Raw genomic sequence first — 21,566 nt, 5'->3', positions numbered from 1 at the left:
AACCGCCAGACATATACAGGACTCATATTCACAATCCTGCCCTTTGGCAAGAAGAGTAATGGAATGTCATTCAAGAGGTTCTCTTTCCTGCTTCAAAACAGTATTTAGTGCAGACACATTTTTAAATGTGCATATTTTGCTGCAGCATAATAAATGCCCAGGATCAGCCCTCACTGTAATTTTTTTATTGCAGTCACTCCACTAGATGTAGTGGTTCTGCATAACTCATACTGACAATCAAATTTAATATCACTTACACAGATCATAGAATCACAGAATCAACCAGGTTGGAAGAGAGCTCCAAGATCATCCAGTCCAACATTATCACCCAGCCCTATCCAGTCAACTAGACCATGGCACTGAGTGCCTCATCCAGGCTTTTCTTCAGCACCTCCAGGGACGGTGACTCCATCACCTCCCTGGGTAGCCCATTCCGATGCCAATCACTCTCTCTGGGAAGAACTTTCTCCTAACATCCAGCCTAGACCTCCCTTGGCCCAACTTGAGACTGTGTCCCCTTGTTCTGTTCATAGAATCATAGAATCAACCAGGTTGGAAGAGACCTCCGAGATCATCCAGTCCAACCTAGCACCCTGCCCTATCCAGTCAACTAGACCATGGCACTGAGTGCCTCATCCAGTCTTTTATTGAAGACCCCCAGGGACGGTGCCTCCACCACCTCCCTGGGCAGCCCATTCCAATGGGAAATCACTCTCTCTGTGAAGAACTTCTTCCTAACATCCAGCCTATACCTACCCTGGCACAGCTTGAGACTGTGTCCCCTTGTTTTATTGCTGGTTACCTGGGAGAAGAGGCCAACCCCCACCTGGCTACAATGCCCCTTCAGGTAGTTGTAGACAGTAATAAGATCACCCCTGAGCCTCCTCTTCTCCAGGCTAAACAGGCCCAGTTCCCTCAACCTCTCCTCTTAGGATTTGTGCTCCAGGCCCCTCACCAGCTTCGTTGCCCTTCTCTGGACATGTTCCAGCACCTCAACATCTTTCTTGAATTGAGGGGCCCAGAACTGGACACAGTACTCAAGCTGTGGCCTGACCAGTGCTGAGTACAGGGGAAGAATAACCTCCCTTGTCCTACTGGCCACACTGTTCCTGATGCAGGCCAGGATGCCATTGGCTCTCTTGGCCACCTGGGCACACTGCTGGCTCATCTTCAGCTTACTATCTATCAGTACCCCCAGGTCCCTTTCCTCCTGGCTGCTCTCCAGCCACTCAGTCCCCAGCCTATAGCTCTGCTTGGGGTTATTGTGGCCGAAGTGCAGAACCCTGCACTTGGCCTTGTTAAATCTCATCCCATTGGCCTCTGCTCACCCATCCAGCCTGTCCAGGTCCCTCTGCAGGGCTCTCCTACCTGCCAACAGATCAACACCTGCTCCTAGCTTGGTGTCATCTGCAAACTTACTGATGCTGGACTCAATGCCCTTGTCCAGATCATCAATAAAGATATTGAACAGGACTGGGCCCAGCACTGATCCTTGGGGAACACCACTTGTGACTGGCTGCCAACTGGATGTGGCACCATTCACCACCACTCTCTGAGCTCTGCCATCCAGCCAGTTCTTGATCCAGCACAGAGTGAATCTGTCCAAACCATGAGCTGCCAGCTTGGCTAGGAGCTTCTTGTGGCAGACAGTGTCAAAGGCTTTGCTCAAGTCCAAGTAGACTACATCCACAGCCTTCCCCACATTCACCAGGCAGGTAACCTGATCATAAAAGGAGATCAGGTTGGTGAGGCAGGACCTGCCCTTCCTAAACCCATGCTGGCTGGGCCTGATCCCTTGGCTATCCTGTAGGTGCTTTGTGATGGCAGCCAAGATGACCTGTTCCATGACCTTGCCTGGCACTGAGGTCAGGCTCACAGGTCTGTAGTTTTCTGGCTCCTCCTTACGACCCTTCTTGTGTATGGGAATCACATTGGCCAGCTTCCAGTCTTCAGGGACCTCTCCAGTGAGCCAGGACTGCTGGTTGCCTGGGAGAAGAGACCAACCCCACCTGGCTACAACCTCCCTTCAAGTAGTTGTAGACAGCAATGAGGGCACCTCTTAGTCTCCTCTTCTCCAGGCTAAACAACCCCAGCTCCTTCAGCCTCTCCTCATAGGCTTTGTGTTCCAGGCCCTTCACCAGCTTTGTCACCCTTCTCTGGACATGTTCCAGCACCTCATCAACTCTCTTGAATTGAAGAGCCCAGAACTGGACACAGTACTCAAGGTGTGGCCTGACCAGTGCTGAGTACCGGGGCAGAATAACCTCCCTTGTTCTACTGGCCACACTGTTCCTGATGCAGTCCAGGATGCCATTGGCTCTCTTGGCTCTCTTGGCCACCAGGGCACACTGCTGGCTCATCTTCAGCCTACTATCCACCAGTACCCGCAGGTCCCTCTCTGCCTGCCTGCTCTCCAGCCACCCTGTCCCCAGCCTGTAACGCTGCCTGAGCAGGATCACCCAGGGCAGGTCACAGACAAATGCATCCAGATGGATTTTGAATGTCTCCAGAGAAGACTCCACAACCTCTCTGGGTGGCCTGTGCCAGTGCTCTACCATTCTTGCTGTGGAAAAGCTTTTCCTTGTGTTCAGGTGGAATCTCCTCTGCTCCAGTTTGCGCCTTGTTCCCTGACATCACCAAGCACAGCCTAGTTCCATCCTCCTGACACTAACCTGTATATCTTCATAAACATGAATGAGGGCATTTCTCAGTCTCCTCCAAGCCAGAGAGCCTCAGCTCCCTCAGTTTTTTCTCATAAGGGAGATGTTCCACTCTCCAGCGTCTTTGTGGCTCTGTGCTGGACTCTTTCAAGCAGTTCTCTGAGGTCTTTCTTGAAGTGAAAAGCTCAGAACAGGTCACAGTATTCCAGATGAGGCCTCACCAAGGCAGAGTAGAGGGAGAGGAGAACCTCTCTCAACGTACTCACTACACAATTTCTAATTCACTCCAAGACACTACTGTCCCTCTTGGTTGTAAGGATACTGCTGCCTCATGGTCATCCTTCTTTCACTTAGATGTACCTCAGCAGTTTGGTGAGATATGCTTTTAGTTACTGGTGCTGTTACCTACTGCTGACAAGAGTTTGCCTTCCAAATCTCTGCTCAGTGCACTAAATCCAGTCAATATCTTTGTACAAGAGATGTACCTCACGGATCTGTACTTGGGCCTGTGCTGTTCAGTATCCTCATCAATGACACCAGGCATGAGACAAAGTGAACCCTCAAGAAAGTTTGCAGGTGACACCAAGCTGAGTGATGCATTTGACATGACTGAGGGACAAGATGTCAAGACCTTGAGATGTGGAGCCATGTGAACCTCATTAGGTTCCACAAGGCCAACAGCAAAGACTTGCACCTGCATTGGGCAAACACTTGCACCAGGCATAGCTGAAGGATTGAGAGCAGATCTGCAGAAAAGGATCTGGAGGTGCTGGTGGGTGAAAAGCTGGACACGAACCAGCAATCTACACTTGCAGACCAGATCCAGCCATGTCCAGTGTGTCCATGTTCAGCAGTGTGGGCAGCAGGTGGAGGAAAGGGATTCTCCCACTCTGCTCCAAGCTGATGAGACCTCATCTGCAGTGCTTGGGCCAGCTCTGGAGTTCTCAGCACAGCAGAGACATAGACGTGGTGGAGTGGGGCCAGAGGAGGCCATAGCAATGATGTAAGGGCTGGAATTATTTTGCTGTGAGGCCAGGCTGAGAGAGTTGAGGTTGTTCAGCCTGGAGAACAGAAGGCTCCAGGGACATCTTCATCTTCTGGCCTTTCAGTTTGTAAAAGGGATGTCTACAACTACCTGAAGGGTGGTTGTGGCCAGGGGGAGGTTGCTCTCTTCTCTCAGGTGGCCAGTGCCAGAACAAGAGGACACAGCCTCAGGCTGTGCCAGGGGAAATTTCGGCTGGAGGTGAGGAGAAAGTTCTTCACTGAGAGAGTCATTGGACACTGGAATGGGCTGCCCGGGGAGGTGGTGGAGTCGCCGTCCCTGGGGCAGTTCAAGGCAAGGTTGGATGTGGCACTTGGTGCCATGGTCTAGCCTTGGGCACTGTGGTAAAGGGTTGGACTTGATGATCTGTGAGGTCTCTTCCAACCTTGGTGATACTGTGATACTGTGAAATCTGGGGGAAAGCCTCTGAGCATCACAGTGTCACAGTATCACGAAGGTTGGAAGAGACCTCACAGATCATCAAGTCCAACCCTTTAACACAGAGCTCAAGGCTAGACCATGGCACCAAGTGCCACGTCCAATCTTGCCTTGAACAGCTCCAGGGACGGCGACTCCACCACCTCCCCGGGCAGCCCATTCCAGTCTCCAATGACTCTCTCAGTGAAGAACTTTCTCCTCACCTCCAGCCTAAATCTCCCCTGGCACAGCCTGAGGCTGTGTCCTCTCATTCTGGCACTGGCCACCTGAGAGAAGAGAGCAACCTCCCCCTGGCCACAACCACCCTTCAGGTAGCAATGAGGGCACCCCTTAGTCTCCTCTTCTCCAGGCTGAACAATCCCAGCTCCCTCAGCCTCTCCTCGTAGGGCTGTGCTCAAGGCCTCTCACCAGCCTCGTTGCCCTTCTCTGGACACACTCAAGCATCTCAATGTCCCTCTTAAATTGAGAGCCCCAGAACTGGACACAGTACTCAAGGTGAGGTCTAACCAGTGCAGAGTACAGGGGCAGAATGACCTCCCTGCTCCTGCTGACCACACCATTCCTGATGCAGGCCAGGATGCCACTGGCCCTCTTGGCCATCTGGGCACACTGCTGGCTCATGTTCAGGCGGGTATCAATCAGCAGCATGACTTCTTGTGACTGGACAAAGGATGATGGGTTTAAATTAGAAGAGGGAGATTCAGACTGGTGAGAAGGAAGAAATAGTTTATGCTGAAGGTGGTGAGACACTGTCCCAGGTTTCACAGAGAGGTAGTAGATGCCCTGTCCCTGGAAATGTTCCAGATCAGGTTACTGAGGGCTCTGAGCAACCTGCTCTAGTTGCAGATGTCCCTGCTGAGCACAGAGTGGTTGGACTAGATGACATTTAAAAGGTCCTTTCTAACTGAAAACATCCTGTAATTCAATGATTCTACTTCATGGGGCTAAATTGTGAGCACAGAATTGACTGACTTCAGAACAATCCTGTGGTGAAGTTCAAAATGAAAAAAACAATTTTTTTTTTAATATATCTACTCCTCTGAGGAAGATCAAATACAAGAGGTTAGCTATAAACACTTTACAAACAGCCTCTTTGTGTCACTGAAGCAGTCAGAGCCAGCTGCTGGTACTGATCCCACTATAGGATATTTTAGCATTTCCTGCTATATTCCATCACAGGAGATGAAGGCTTTTCTACACTGTTGGGAAACAGATAAACTGAGAACAAACTTTTTTAGTAGCTGTAGGTGGCATTCTCCTAATTAAAGACCATAAAGTAGGAGAAGCTATCTTGCTAATATCTTACACAACCTGAAAGGAAATACAAAGCTCTTAAAAGCTGCTACTGGCAGTGATGCAAGCCTGCACCACTGACGTTCTCTGCTACTCTTGCCATAGCACTGAGAGGCTTCGAAGTTTTGCTCAGACACAAAAATCTCCTCATCTGAACCTGTCTGAAGAATCAGGCCCCAGAGTCATTTGTGGGTGAAATTTTCACCACTATCTTTTCAACCTTTCAAAACTACCTTATCAGAATGTTGTATATCAGGAAGCACTTCCTCACGGAAAGGGTGATCATGCACTGGAACGGTCTGCTCAGGGAGCTGGTGGAGTCACCATCCCTGAATCACAGAATCATGTAAACATCCAGGTTGGAAGAGACCTCCAAGATCATCCAGTCCAACCTAGCACCCAGTCCTAGACAGTCATCTAGGCTAAATGCCTCATCCAGGCTTTTCTTGAACTCCTCCAGGGACCACCTCCCTTAAAGACCACCACCCTGGAGGTCTTTAAGAAAAGATTGGATGTGGCATTTGGAGGCATAGTTCAGCTGATGCTGTGGTGTTAGGTTGTAGACTGGTCTTGACAATCTCAGTTGTCTTTTCCAGCCTTGGTGATTCTGTGATTCTCTGAATTTAACAGTGCTTGGGAACTTCCATCTTAACCACAAATACTTCCCTCTGCTCACTTTTCAATATTCCATCACTCATATCAGCCAAAATGTATCTTTCTTTGTTTAGATGCTTTAAAAACCCAACACAGTGATTGTGGTTGTTTCTGATGTGCTAAAATTTGCTTAACGTTAATAGTAAATATTTGCCAAGATATAAAAAAACCTCAATCTTCTGCTCCCACCCTCAACTATTTTCCTCCACTGAAAACATATGTTGGTGATGAGGGATAAATAAAAGGTAATTAAAGTCATCACGTCACAGTGAGATATATTTTTAAGTAACCCTTAGCAGTGGGTAGCAAATTAGGGAGCTTCCCTGGAAATAATGTGAGTTTAGAAAATAAGGCACAAGTACAAAACACAAAATGGCCAAACCCTGTATTCCCTTAACTGTTGCTATAGGTTTGGGAAGAAGGGTAATTTGGCCAGTAGATATACACATAGATAAATAAGTGGGAATGTCTTTATTGTTGTGCAATGAATATAGCTCTGCTTTGTCACAAATACATCTCCTACAGTAGCACAGAGCTCAGCATGGGCTAATTTACCCTGCTGAGAAGGGCAAACCAGCAAATGTTAAGAAATAATCCAGTAAAAAATGCTTTTCCCTGCCCTTCCCCCACCTACTGCTTCAGCTGAGTGGTGCATGCAGCGTTCAGCCACACGTCGAGATGTCCAAGCGTCATTCTGTGCTGAGCTCTAGCAACAGTGGTTTGCAAAAGCTTTGAAATTCTCAACGATCTGCCAGTGAAATCAGGAGAAAAGAGGTGGAAAACATGGGGTAACAGGAAGCACAAGCTGGAAAGAGAGCACCATGCAGGAGATACTTCCAAGTCCATGAAGAACATAAAACAAGGCTCAGACATTAGGGGATGCTAATTTCACATCTATTTGTCATACAAACCTCTTCCTCTTAGCATTTCTGTCACTTCACTTAAAATCCCTGAATGCTTTTTCTGGCTGTTCTTAGCTATTCTCTTAGCTAATCATGGCTCTGAAAGTCTGGTGTTTCAAACATGTTGTTCTAAAACTTGGAACTAAGTTCAGCATTTCTGAAGTAATATGAGAAAGAGGACACAAAACTTCATCCAAGTAACTGGACAGAAATTAGCTCACTCATGGTAAAACGTTCCTGTTACTGGTAGTTTCCTAAGTCCTTGAGTTGAAGAAGGCAGGGCTCCATTTTAGGGAACAGCTAGCAGGCCAGGGATCTCTGCCCAGAACCTGTGCCAGCAATGAAACAATCTTGAAACTTGATGAGACCCAAAGCATTATCCAGTATTTTGTCTGGCTGGGTTAAATGTCAGTGTACCTTTGGTTACAGATAAAGTATGACATTATGTGTAACAGGTAATTGAAGGTGATGGGGTCCTTCTTGTAAGTGTGAGCAGTAATTAATTAGAAGGTGTAGGGTTGTAGCCCTTGAAATAAAACTTAAAAAAAAGTTATGTCTGTTAGTCTGCTTCAGGAAAATTTCCTCCTTACAAAAGTCTGAAACCAAACAAACCTTGGAGCAAAATTTAGGAATAAGTTCTTTACCCATGAGAGTAGTGGAACACTGGGACAGGCTGCCCAGGAGAGGCAGCTGAGGCATCATCCCTGGAGATACTCAAGGTGAGGCACAGCAGGGCTCTGGGCAACCTGACATAGTTCAAGATGTCTCTGTTTAATGCAGAAAGGCTTGGACTTAATGATCTTTGGAGGTCACTTCCAACCCAGGCCATTCTATGATTCTATGATTTGTATATTTGTCCAGGCTGAACCCTGAACCCAGATTGTCCCCACCCTCTCCACCTAAGCATATGAGTTAAAACCTCTGTTTGTAGCAAGTTATTTATGGGCCTTATCACTTAAACTTCCAGTCCTGGCAAGACTTGAAAGCAATTATTGCTTGTCATAAGCAACTTTATGCACTCTGTGTTACACCAGATATAATCTGGGCATAATCAGTCACAGGTTTGTGCTTCTCTGAAGCCTTCAGGTTCTTCACTGTTCTTGGGAGCAATGCAAACCCTGTTACACTGCCAGCATTTGTGCTCCACTGTAATGGAGTATCTTTGGGAGCACAGACTATCTCTGCTTTAGTGCACTGCACGGCTCTCAGTGTCAAATCAGCAATTAAGACATTATCTTAGAGTGCTGGTTGTCTCCATGCTTCTATCTCATCACTAGCTGGTTGCTCAAGGAAAGCAAGCATTCAGGCAGCAAAAGTACTGCTTGTCTTGTCCGAAACCCAGCCCTGACTTCTTCTCATGTGAGGGCACATGAAACGCCCTTCACCCCTTGCTAGGTGCCTAGTACTGCAAAACATCTTCTGTGAAGTTTCTACTCCAAATAATGTTAGCTATGGTTCCTAGGCATTAATTTGTCCCTGGTGCCATGCCCTTTTGTAGGACCTTGATTCAGAGAAACTTCAATGTGAGTAACAGAAAGAGCTGTAACACAGACACAGAAAAAGAGTTCGTTTCCAGCCTTTTGTAGCCTTGTGTTCTCCTGTCCCTTGGATGTGGCTGCACCATTACAGATCCAGTGACTTTGCTGGAAAAAGTCCCCTGCCTTGGGCTAAACTGCTGGGGAGATGGAAGGGGTTTAGTTTTTTTCTAGAAAGGAATTTCATTTGACAGCCTTTTTTCATTATTTCTCATAGGTATCATCATGGGAGCTGGTACGATACAAAGATGTATTTGTGAGAACACTTAGCCTTTTTCTACTATGAGGTGTTATCACATCCCTATTAGTGAAACCAGTTACACAGGCACTTTCATAACTGTGAAGTACTACAGTGATACATTTAATTCTTCTATGCTCACATTGTTTACCAAAGGGGATTCTAAAAACGAAAATGGATACATCAGGTGGGATCTCCTGAGAGGAGAGATCACTCTTTCCTTGGGCAAGTAAATGATGCTGCTGAAAAAGAGACACTTCCAGAAACTGGAGGGAGTGACAGATGGGAAAAACAAGTCTTAAAAGTGCAAGAAGCAGAGCCATATCTCAGAAATTACCAAAAGACAACGTTCTGGGAGCTCGAGAAAAGTATGGTTTGCTTCAATTTGAAGAGGTAGGATGAAGCTTGGCAACCTACCTGAAGGGAGGTTGTAGCCAGGTGGGGGTTGGTCTCTTCTCTCAGGCAACCAGCAATAGAACAAGGGGACACAGTCTCAAGTTGTGCCGGGGAAACTACAGGCTGGATGATAGGAGGAAGTTCTTGACAGAGTGATTTGCCATTGGAATGGGCTGCCCAGGGAGGTGGTGGAGGAGGCACCATCCCTGGAGATGTTCAAGAAAAGACTGGATGAGGCAATTAGTGTTATGGTCTAGTTGACTGGATAGGGCTGGGTGCTAGGTTGGACTGGATGATCTTGGAGGACTCTTCCAACCTGGTTGATTCTATGATTCTATGAAAAGCTCTGCTTGAAAACCAGCATGGGCACAGTGGGCAAGGAGCTACTTGTTTCTAAACATAAACTTGCACTCTGTCATGTCTAATCACTTTCCATTTTCCCCATTTCAAAGGTTCCTTTTTTTTTTTTCCCCTCTAGTTTGTACTCTAACAAAAACAGTCCTTTGGCCTTCTTGGGGGAGTTCAGTTCCAAGAAGAAAGTCTAGTGAGACTCAAAGCTTAAAGTTACAACATGAGTACTTCTCAAGTTTATCAAAAAAACCCCACACTTTAATGCTGTTGTAGGTAAAAGCTTTTGAACTTTCAAAGTTCAAGCACCTCTGAGCTGTGTTTCTTGCCCAAGTTTAGAGTAATACTTTTGTTTTAGCAACACCTGTGGTCAATCTCCTAAGCACAAGTCCAGCAAAGGTAGCATAACTAACCTTTACGTTCACTTTTGTGCACAAAATCCTGATACTTGTAATTAAGTAATTCTGGTCTCTGATCTCACATGATTTAATGCAAAACCCTGCAAATGGGTGTGGTTCCACTGACTTCAAAGGATATTAAAGTTTCCACTTGTGCACAAGTGTGGACAACTACATTATCAGGGTTAAATGAGAAATCAGAAAGCTAATATATAGTCAAGGACTTCCATTTTGGAGGAGCTTTTACTGACGTTTTTTGGTTTTGTGAGAGAGTTTTAAGATGTCATGAGGCCAAACCCAGCTTCAGTAACAGATCATAGAATCAACATAGAATCATAGAATCAACCAGGTTGGAAGAGACCTCCAAGATTATCCAGTCCAACCTATCACCCTATCAACCCCCCCATCCAGACCAACCTATCAGCCCTGTCCAATCAACTAGACCATGGCACTAAGTGCCTCATCCAGGCTTTTCTTCAACACCTCCAGGGACGGCAACTCCACCACCCCCCTGGGCAACCCATTCCAATGGCAAATCACTCTCTCTGGCAAGAACTTCCTCCCAACATCCAGCCTATACCTCCCCTGGCACAACTTCAGACTCTGTCCCCTTGTTCTGTTGTTGGTTGCCTGGCAGAAGAGACTGACCCCCACCTGGCTACAGCTTCCCTTCAAGTAATTGTAGACAGCAATAAGGTCACCCCTGAGCTTATGATGTGACTTGTTGCTAGTCTGAAGTCATTCACCAGTTTGAGCTCTTACATCTACACTTGCAGTGCTTTCCAGAACTGTTTGCAGTCTGAAAATGCTGTGATTCAGTTCCTCTAAAGGATATGATATATATTCTATGATTCTGTGATTGCTGACTTTTTTCCTCAAAGTCACCACCACTGACACTGGGATGAAACTGGTGGGAACTAGATTTAATGTAATCCTCTCCTCACCTCTCTACTGCACTTTACATCTCTCTTGGTCAGTTTCTACAGCTTTGATTTGCCTCCATATATGTCTCACTGTACCAGGCAAACACTGTCTGTGTACATTAAAAGATATATTAGAAATCTTCTACTTATTTTAAACATATTGCTGTAAAAAAGAAAAAAAATCTATTTCACAACATCAATTAAAAGACTTTCAGAAATGAGGCCATGTATACCAGGATAACAGCAAACATTGAACTGTGTGAAGTCTGGGAATCACAGTAAGCCTGGGAATTTGATTTTCAGCAGAATTCTTGTAAACTCATACATTCATAAGTTTTTCTTATTCAACAAGAAAAATTCTCCTCAAAAGAAGAAGAGTGTAAAGAAATGCAAATTGCAGGTTGAGTTTGTTGAAAGAGACATTCAGATGGGAGACAAGGAAAAAAAAACCAAACCAAAGCAAACGGAAGAAAAAGGTTATCCTGAGGTCCCTTCTTATGTCACAACACAAAGTCATGGTGACATTCAATGTAGTGAGAAATGACAAAAGGAAATAACTCTTTTGAAATAGCTTGTACTTTATATGGTGGAATTTATGTCCTTAGAAGATATATTTAGTCAGACGCATTTTAGACAGAGATTGTAGTACATTCTAACAAGTGCTGGAAAACTGTCTGTATGACATAAAAATCGAGAAATACAGAAAGATAGCATATATCTGTATCTGTTTATAAATATTTTATATCACTGAGTTCAGAGTTTAATTCAAATTTCAGTTATGACTGAGTTGGAAGGAGCTGACACCTGCCTCTTATCACTGAAAAACACTAATGCCTCAGCCACCATGACAATTCATAGCCAAGGATATACATTTGTAGAGCCTGGTTACTGGAAACCAGGGTATACAGCACACACTTAGAGACACAGTAGGGATTTAATTTACAGACACTGACAAACCTTCATGTGAGTCTTTACCATGACACAAAAAAGTAAAAACATGGATAGTTGGCAATGCCTATCCAGGTTCTTTCTACAAGTCAGCTGTATACTCTGAAGTTTCATAGTTGAGCCAAGGTTTATTACACACAGAAATTAAGCAGGGGTGAGGTTACAGACACCTGCATAGAATCGTAGAATCAACCAGGTTGGAAAGGACCTCCAAGATCATCCAGTCCAACCTAGCACCCAGCCCTATCCAGTCAACCAGACCATGGCACTAAGTGCCTCATCCAGGCTTTTCTTCAACACCTTCAGGGACAGTGCCTCCACCACCTCCCTGGGCAGCCCATTCCAATGGCAAATCACTCTCTGTCAAGAACTTCCTCCTAGCATCCAGCATATACCTCCCCTGGCACAACTTGAGACGTGTCCCCTTGTTCTTTTGCTGGTTGCCTGGGAGATGAGACCGAGTCTCACCTGGATACAGCTTCCCTTCAGGTAGTTGTAGACAGTAATGAGGTCTTCCCTGAGCCTCCTCTTCTCCAGGCTAAACAACTTTTTATTTCTTTTTACAAGAAGACATGAGAACTAATGCATATTTTTAAGATGGATCAAATCTTACTAATTTATAAAGGTATTGTGTCAGAGATACACAGAACGTCCACATTTCTCTTCACAGCTACCCAGACTCTCCCTATATTCAAAGCCATCCTCTGCAAACACACATTTCATTATTTCTTTCATCCAGCTTTTGCCAACATGTCTTTCAGCTGCAGCTTTTCTGGTCCTGTTCAAACAGCCTTCCACCTCTGCAGCTGAGCAATGGGGGAATTAGCAAAGGCAGGCAGAGTAAAAGAGAGTTCTCCTGCTCTATAGCTCTTTGGCACATCACTGAGCTCTGATCTGAAAGAAACACTATGCTGCTCTGAGGCACTGATACAGACAAATTTACCAGTGTCATAAAAAAAATGCATACAATGCCAGCATGCACTGTTCATGCCACTCATCTAGTTGTGAAAGTAATTGCTAGTATGCATATGCTGTCACTGTCATAGCAGCCTGTTCTGTAGTGTGCCACATTATGGGAGTCACAGCAGAAAGTACATGTGTCTGAAGGAACACCACCGCATAATAACTTTTCAAAGCACAAAATCTGACACAACTGAAGCAATTTTTGGTTCAACACAAGCATAAAATGAAGCTCTTTCAGCATAGTCATCCCCATTGGCTATTAATTGTGCCTATGGCATTGTGGTTAGCCACAAAACGGTTGGTTGGACACCACAGTAATGCCAAAATGAGTAGCATGGAGGAGAGAGCTAAGATGTTTCACTGCTTTTATTACTTTAAGCAGTCTCCCAGCTCTCAGATGAAATGAACTCCTAAGCAGCACTCCATTGTTCTAAAACTATTTCTAAGCCTGATACTGAAGTTAGTGTGTGAGACATCACCTGGAGCACTGAGTTCAGTTCTGGTTCCTCAAGCAGAAGAAGGACATTAAACTGCTGGAGCTGGTCCAGAACAGGCTACAAAGATGATTAGAGGGCTGGAGCACCTCCCCTACAGGCACAAGCTGAGAGAGTTGGGGTTGTTCAGTCTGGAGAAGGGAAAGCTTCGGGGAGACCTCAGAGCAGCCTTCCAGTACATGAAGAGGACTACAAGAAGACCAGGAAAGGCTTGTAATGATAGGACAAGAGGCAACAGCTTAAAGCTTGAGAAAGGTAGATTTAGTCTGGAGATTACGAAGACATTCTTTACAGTGAGGTTGGCGAGACACTGGAACAAGCTGCCCAGGGAGACAGTCGAAGCCCCATCCCTGGAGGTGTTCAAGGCCAAGATGGATGAGCCCTTGAGCTACCTGGTCTAGTGGAAAGTGTCTCTGCCCATAGCAGGAGGTTGGAATGAGATGATCTTCAAGGTCCCTTCTAACTTAAACCATTCTATGATTCCATGACCTTCATTTGGGAAATCTCTGTTATTTTTCCCACTGCTACATCCTGGTCTGAAACCAAGTTATGTAGTCCAATCTGCCCTCTTTCCCACGTTCTGGCTTTGAAAGGCCTCTTTGTGTAATTAGGAGCAAGTTTTAAAGTGCTCTGTAAATTAGGAATTAGCACTGATGTTAAGAAAATCCTTGCAGATGTCTCCTTACAGTGCTCTTATTGACTGAGCTGGAATAATCTTCTCACTCTTTAATCTTGGGATGATTTCTGGCACTTGCCCACTTTAATAAGACTCTGGAAAAGCTTTATATTTCATTTGGGAAATGATTTGGAGCAAATAATTTACATCTACTTAATCATTTTACGAGAATTTAGGTGTCTTTTTTTCCCTTGGTTTTGAAAGACTGAGGCATGGACACCCAACTAAAACAACTAAAAGTATGACTCATTGCCTAATGACACCATCACCCCACTGTCTGATTGCAATCAGAAGACTTGATTAGGTTACACATATTTCTTGTGTTTACTATGCACATAGAAGCATTTTACTATACAGGAAAATACAATACCCTTGTGAGAAGTATTTATGAGTATGGTATGACAGAGAGCTACGCAGCACTCCCTGATGCAGCATGAATAACAGAAATTGTCTGCTGTTGGGGACCTCAGATACTCTTTTCAGCTGAGAATTGGTGCCTGTTACTGTGGGATGAAAGCCTGGCCAACATGGCTAAAGAGCTTGTAGTACCCACTGTAGCTCATTTAAATCTGTACCAGGTATCCTTCTTCCTTACACACATATACATGTACATATAAATAATATTTATAAAGGCATGTGTATATGTAAGTGCATACAATCAAACACACAAATAATGAATATCAGTATCTACTTCTTGTTGCACAAATTCCCTTTGTGTAACAAAAACAACAGTGCACTGAACTTTGTTGTGTCACAACGGAACGATGCACATTGTATTTTCCTCTTTTATTAAAGACAGTAAGATATTCTCCTATTTTGGGCCTGCTTTGCAAGCATCCCTGTAAGAATTTTTCATTAAAAGAATTTGTACATTTTTCTGTTATTTTAAAAACAAGTTGCGTGTTTATTCTGCCCTGTGCATGAGCCACTTAACTGTGACATAAAGTGAATAAACATAATAGCCTTGCATCCTGGAATGCCTATTATCATAAAATAGCTTTGCTTGAAAAAGAAGCCACAGTAAAAAAGATAAGGAAGGAGAACAAAAATATTTATCTGTGTATGATTCCACTTAAATCTCTCAAATTCTACACAGATGTATTGTTCTAATGAGGTTTTCTGAGGTTTTATACAGCAGCTTTTAAAGGTCTGTGTTAATAACTGGTATTATATCAATGCTCAAATTTGGAACAATTTGGAATACAGTATTTAATCACTTCAGGAAAAGTATTTGACGTGTCAGTGTTGTAGGACAGATAAGCACAAAATACATTCAATATTCTAAGAGATGGACACTTAAGGCTTAAGTTTGGTTGTTATTTCAAACAGAGAAACTAAATGGAATTAAAACACAAAACATGCCCTTCTGCTCACTTCTACAACAGTAGCCATTTCCATACTTTACCCTGGAAATGCATAGTTCCAGAAAAGAATAAATACAATGTACCCACCAAGCAGATGTGCTCAAGTTGGCTCCGCCAGTGCTCAGCTCAGGATGGAACTGTGGAGAAACTGGAGTAAAACTTAATGGCACAGTAGGTGCTGTATCGCAGTGGGGTGCATCCCCACCAAATGAGGAAGCCCTCTGCTCCTTCCTGCATCTGGCTGCATGCATATCCACCCCTCTACATGTAAGAAAATGCAATGTAAAACAATACAGAGAGTAAAATAGCTCATGTACTTTTAAAGAAAAACTTACAGATCACCGTGGACAAGGCCATAAATCTGTGCTGTGCTGTGATGATAGATTCCTCTCAGGATAATGAGAAGCAGGATCACCACAAAAGCTGGAAGCCCCCAACTCAAAAGGAAGTAAAGCAGATAGCGCCGCTCTGTGTGTTCATCATTCATCACCAGGACGTACCAGAAATTAACTGCCTGAAGAAGAATGTAGAACATTCATCAGCAGACTTGGTGGATGATTAGCTAACCTCACCACCACCACCAAAAATAAATCACCCTGAAAGGCATAAGGCAAAATATTTCTGTCCCAGAACATCTGTATATATAAATATTTTTCAACACAAATATTTAGTTCTCATTTTCTTCTCTGTAATCAAAAGAGACAGATTATAAAAGAAGCTTATTTATATAACTGTTAGATTTGGCATTAGATTGTCAGAGAGGAAGGGACACCCTGTTTAGTAAAAAACACAAAAATAGCTCTGTGGTACAAAGGTTGCTCTCTTCTTGGATGGTTACGGAGAATAGTACTGACAAATCTGATGTGCATTGGATTTTTTTATGCTATTGTTCAGCTCTATGTCCTTCCTTGTATGAAACACACTGATTTCCCTCAATGGTTCTGATTGTGGTTCAATTCTGGGCTCACCAGCACAACAAAGACATGGAGCCAGTTCAGGAAAGGGCCATGAAGATGTCTGATAGACTGAAGCATCTCCTCTGTGGGAAGAGGCTTAGAGAGATGGTACAATTCGGCCTGGTTAAGGGGAGGTTTAGGATCTTACATATGTGAATAAATATCTGATGGTTGGTAGAGACAAAGAGGGAGATCAAATTTCTTCATCAGTGCTCAAAAGCTTTTTTTACTGTAGGAGTGGTCAAACACAGGATGAGCCTGTGGAACTGGGAGATTGCAGAGCCTCTATCTTTAGAGATCACAGAATCATTGAGTGGCAGAGGTTTAAAGAGCCTTCTGAAGGTCATCTAGCCCATGCACCCTGCCAAAGGCAGGATTATCTAGGGTAGGTCACACAGGAAACACATCCAGATGGGTCCTGAAAGTGTCCAGAGACCTGTCTGCCAAGGTAGCCTATTCCAGTGCTCTGTCATCATGACAGTACAGAATTTTTAACTCATGCTGAGGTAGAACTTCCTGTGTTGCAGTTTGTACCCATTGTCCCTCATCCTATCACAGGACACTACTGAAAAGAGACTGGCCCCTTCTTCTTGATACCCACCCTTCCAGTATTTATTCACACAAATAAGGTCCACTCTGAGGCTGCTCTTCTCCAGACTAAACAGCCCTGTGTCTCTCAGCCTTTCCTCATCAGAGAGATGTTCCAGTCCCTTCATCATTACCATAGCCCTCTGTTGGACACTCTCTAGTGTATCCTTGTTCCTCATGAACTGGGAAGACAAGAACTGGAAACAATACTCCAGATGCAGTCCGACTAGGGCAGAGGAGAAAGGGGAGGAGAACCTTCCTTCACCTGATGGCCAGACTCTTCTTCATGCACCCCAGGATATCACTGGCCTTCTTGGCCACAAGGGCACACTGCTGTCCCGTGAGTAACTTACTGTTCTAACTGAATGTGGTTGTGGGCAACCTGCCCTAGCTGACCATGTCTGAGCAGATGTTGGACTGGTCAATCTCAAGATGTCCCTGAGAACTCAATGGTTCTGGAATTTTGTATAATTTTGTGTAAGAGTTGCGGGAAAAAACACACAAGTAAGTGAGTATAAATTCACATGCACTTCTGCAACTGTATCTTCTTAAGATGATCATCATATGACAGGATACCTAAGAATTTAAAACCACAGATGATTCAAAGTGAAGGAAGGGAACAGCTGGAAACTCCTGAAAGAATCATAGAATCAACCAGGTTGGAAAAGACTCCCAAGATCATCCAGTCCAACCTATCCCCCAGACCTAGTCAGTCAACTAGACCATGGCACTTAGTGCCTCATCCAGGCTTTTCTTGAACACCTCCAGGGACAGCAACTCCATCACCTCCCTGGGCAGTCAATTCCAAAGGTAAATCACTCTCTCATGGTAGTATGAGCAGAACTACCAGGTAGAATTTGCACTACGAGCAAGGAAGCCCTTCAAAGAAAATAAAGAAACAAATAAATAAAGAAACAAAAAAAACCCAAACTTAGATTTTTTGTGAGATCTATGAGTTTTCTTTAAGAATTAACCATAGACACATTTCCTATGTGTTGAGCACTTTTTAATGCACACCTACACGCATGTTACTATTTTCTAATAAACCTCTTTACCATCCATAATAAAAATACAACTTGAAAAATATTTCTTCCCCTCCACTTCAAACTTATGACACCAGCTACATCTCTGCATATTCTACAATTATATCAGTCCTTTTTTTATGGGATGAATAAGGGAATAATTTAGTATTTTTCTATCTGCAGAAATGTAATTCAAGCCCTTGCCTCTCTTGACAGTCAGTGGTGGGAGAACAGACACTTTCAAGCACTCATTGATCCTTATCAAATCATACCCATCTCTCTCTATTCTTTGCACAGGGATTTCATACAATGATGTTCATTTGTACACTTAATTTTCACCTGTCTGTTATTAAGATAGGTAAAGTCCATGTAGAGGGACAAGACAATTGCAAAGCAGTTATTTGTGTTCGTGAAATTTTGCAGAATCCTCTCAGCCAAGGCTTCATCTCAGCTTGTTCAAGTAGGCTCACAATTAAGGACTTAATCAGTGGTTCATGGATTCCTTATGTAAGTCCCATCAGATAATTATCATTATAGACTTTTTTCTGTGATTTATGTAGCACAGACATACAATACTTTCTATCACAAAACACAGAGCATATTGTGTACACTAACAATTTGTTTTGAAAAAAAAATTATTTTTGTAAGCATTTAAAGTGCTCCTTTAGAGAATGACATTTTATTAACATGTCCAATGCATGTAATTATGTTAATTATACAGTAATTATAATGGCCATTTTCTATTTTCAGTGTCTGGTGCTATGTGAACAAAGGGGAAAAGTTTGCTTTGTTTAAAAGAACGCAGAAAATCCTACCATATAGTGGTGGCAGTCCTGTGTGGGTGGAAAGAACACAGGAAAATTGCTAATTGTTGGACTTTCACAGGAAGAAAACAGTAAACAGATGAAAATGGTATACAGAAGAAAAAGAAACCATAGAATCACAGAACTCTCAGGCGTAGAAGGGACCTCAAGGATCACCTACCTCCATTCCCCCTGCCATGGGCAGGAACATCTCACACTAGATCAGGTTGCTCAGAGCCACATCCAGCCAAGCCTTAAAAACTTCCAGGGATGAGGCTTCCACCACCTCCCTAAGCAACCTGTTCCAGTGTCTCACCACCCTCATGCTGAAGAAGTTCTTCCTAATATCCAATCTGAATCTACCCACTTCTAGCTCTGCTCCATTCCCCCTAGTCCCCATAGTCCTGTCAGTACCTGATCTCTTAAAATGTCCCTCACCAGTTTTCTTGTAGGTCCACCTTTAGATACTGGGAGACCACAACAAGGTCTCATCAGAGTCTCCTCCTTTCCAGCCCAAATTCTCTCAGTCTGTCAGAGTTTGTGGAAAGATTTGGTTGTTCTCTTACAAGGTCCTTTTCTCTCTTAACTCTTACATGGGATTGAAAACTCAGTCAAGATTGTGTTTGTCACCTTGTGCCAATAAACATTTTTCAAATTACATGTCCTTGCAGTCATGAGAAGTGAGCTTTTCCAGATAGCAAAATCCTTGAGCTGGTTTATGCTGTTATGCTCAAGGATTGTTGGTTCTACTAATTCTGACAATCTGGTGAATGTTGTTCTCAGTCATCCAAGAAATCGTACTTTGTGTCCTTGTTCTGTGTTTGCTTAGCCATATTTACCTCTTTCACCTCATTTATCACAGGAGAACATTTTAACACCAGTGCTACTGCAAAGATATAAGTGGGGTTGGATTGTCCACCACTTCCTGCACAGTGATAATTTTAAGTCCTATTCTTGAGCCCCTTTTGATGTCCCAAAACTTAATCACAGAAGTGTAAATAGTGGAGCTAATTTTAGCTGATCCTTTCCTGTTGCCATGCTGCAATAATAACCAGTTCTACAGAAGAATAAAACATAAGAGTCCACTTCCCAGCTGCCCAGGTGGAAGGGCAAATGCACAGGTTCTGATCGTTCTGATGTACAAAGTGAAACAATTACGAATTCAAATAACACTCTAATGAGACAATGAGAACTCTGGTGAAGAGTTTTTGCTTTCAAAATCAAGCAATTAATCAAAATTACCTTCACAGAACAAGAGTGGTTTTGTTTGACTATTTATTTATTTATTTATTTATTTATTTATGTTTCTGCAGTGCTAATCTGTGGCTATCTGGGCAAACATTAGCTACAGAATACTCTAAATTAAAGTCCTTCCCAACTGTGTGAGAAAATTTCAGTTCCACTTTTTCCTTCTTTTTAGGAATGGACAGAGCTTTCATTTTCAGAATGGTTTCCACTTAGTGCCATGACTTAGTTGACTGGACAGGGCTGGGGGATGCATTGGACTGGACGATATTGGAGGTCTCTTCCAATCTGGTTGATTCTATGATTCTGTGATTCTTTATCAAAGCTCTTATGCAGTCCCTAAATCATTCCCTACAATGAGCATTAAATTTGGTGTAAGATAAGTACTTGTCTTATAAATCTGCAATATATTGACAGAAAATTTAAGATGCCATTAAATCCACAGAGGAGTAATCAGGTAGAGGTGGCCGCAAGCCCATGACATTCACTTTGGTTTGCTTATTGAACTGTCACTGCTGCTTCTGATTTACTCCACTGTAGCAATAGCTAAAAAAAAAAAAAAAAAAAGTACAGAGTTCACCTTTTCCCACAATTTTACTCCATGGCAGAACTAGCAGTTAAGAATTACAAAGTTTTATTTTGATGCTCAAAATATAGACAGCTTTTAACCTTTTTTTTTTTTTTTTAATGTTTGTTTCTTGGGTTTTTTAAATTTTATTTCATTTTGTTGTAACTAGCTAGAAAATGTTTAAAGAAGAAAATTCTTGTTCCTGATAAATAGTTTCCATGCTCTATATTTGTCATGGGAAGAAAAAACAGGATACAGAAAGGCATCTTCAGTGTGTGCTCCTTATGAAAAAATGCATTTGGAAGTAGCAATGTACATCTGTACGAAGGGACATCTGTCAGGATGAAGACTTGGAATTTATATACCAGTAAAAGGCAAGTATTTCAGGCCAAACTCACTCTGTGACACAAAGTCACTTGTACCATGCTTACTCCTTTCCTTCTGCAGTCAAGGAAGCCTCATCCTTAAAAAAATGACTAATCATACCAAAACTCTGTAACTTACCAAAACCTCCCTACAGAAGTCAAGAAACAAAACAATGCAGTACAAAGATATTGGTACAATCAGACAAGCAAAGATGACTTGTTGTGGCCTTTGTTTTAACCCTGAAAGTGGACCAGGTGATCTCTGAGGTCCTCTACATGCCTACAGTTCAGTAAACATGTGGGTAGTAGCTGTGTTCCTAGTACAAGCATCAACACTCATTGTAATACTACAGACATCTGAAGATAAAAATGGGGGAAGGCTTACAATACAAAGGTAGAGATTTTGTTGTTGTATCATATTTTATCATGAAAAAAATGCTAAGTATAATTACTGTACCTAGCAATATGCAGGAGATTAAAAGATTAGGACAGAAATGTAAGGAAGTTACCCTAGAGTCTAGGAAGTGATGATTCCTGATCTGCACTACAGAATTGAATCTATGTCCAACTGTACTGTTAAATCTGTGTTTTCTTATAGACTTCCGCTGCTTACAGTGTTGCTCCCCAACTTCTGATCCCTTAAAAACGTCCAAATTTTCTGGATGTTTCTGCTGGGTTGCTCCAAGGCCATGCGGGAGACCGCAAGGACATGAGCTTGTCCCAGTATAATATGTAGAAGGTCAATCC

General features: G+C 43.2%; 1 protein-coding gene across 1 annotated transcript in view; it reads right to left on the bottom strand.

Annotated features, from left to right (window-relative positions):
• ADGRV1 (adhesion G protein-coupled receptor V1) overlaps window positions 1-21,566 on the bottom strand; it is a 450,458-nt gene that overhangs the window by 114,968 nt on the left and 313,924 nt on the right. The window contains 1 exon segment of the mRNA XM_064176319.1: window positions 15,608-15,786. Within this exon segment, the coding sequence (XP_064032389.1) occupies window positions 15,608-15,786 (179 nt within the window).

Source organism: Pogoniulus pusillus, chromosome Z (assembly GCF_015220805.1).
Source record: "Pogoniulus pusillus isolate bPogPus1 chromosome Z, bPogPus1.pri, whole genome shotgun sequence".
Taxonomy (NCBI): Eukaryota; Metazoa; Chordata; class Aves; order Piciformes; family Lybiidae; genus Pogoniulus; species Pogoniulus pusillus.
This window is presented reverse-complemented; position numbering and strand designations above follow the sequence as displayed.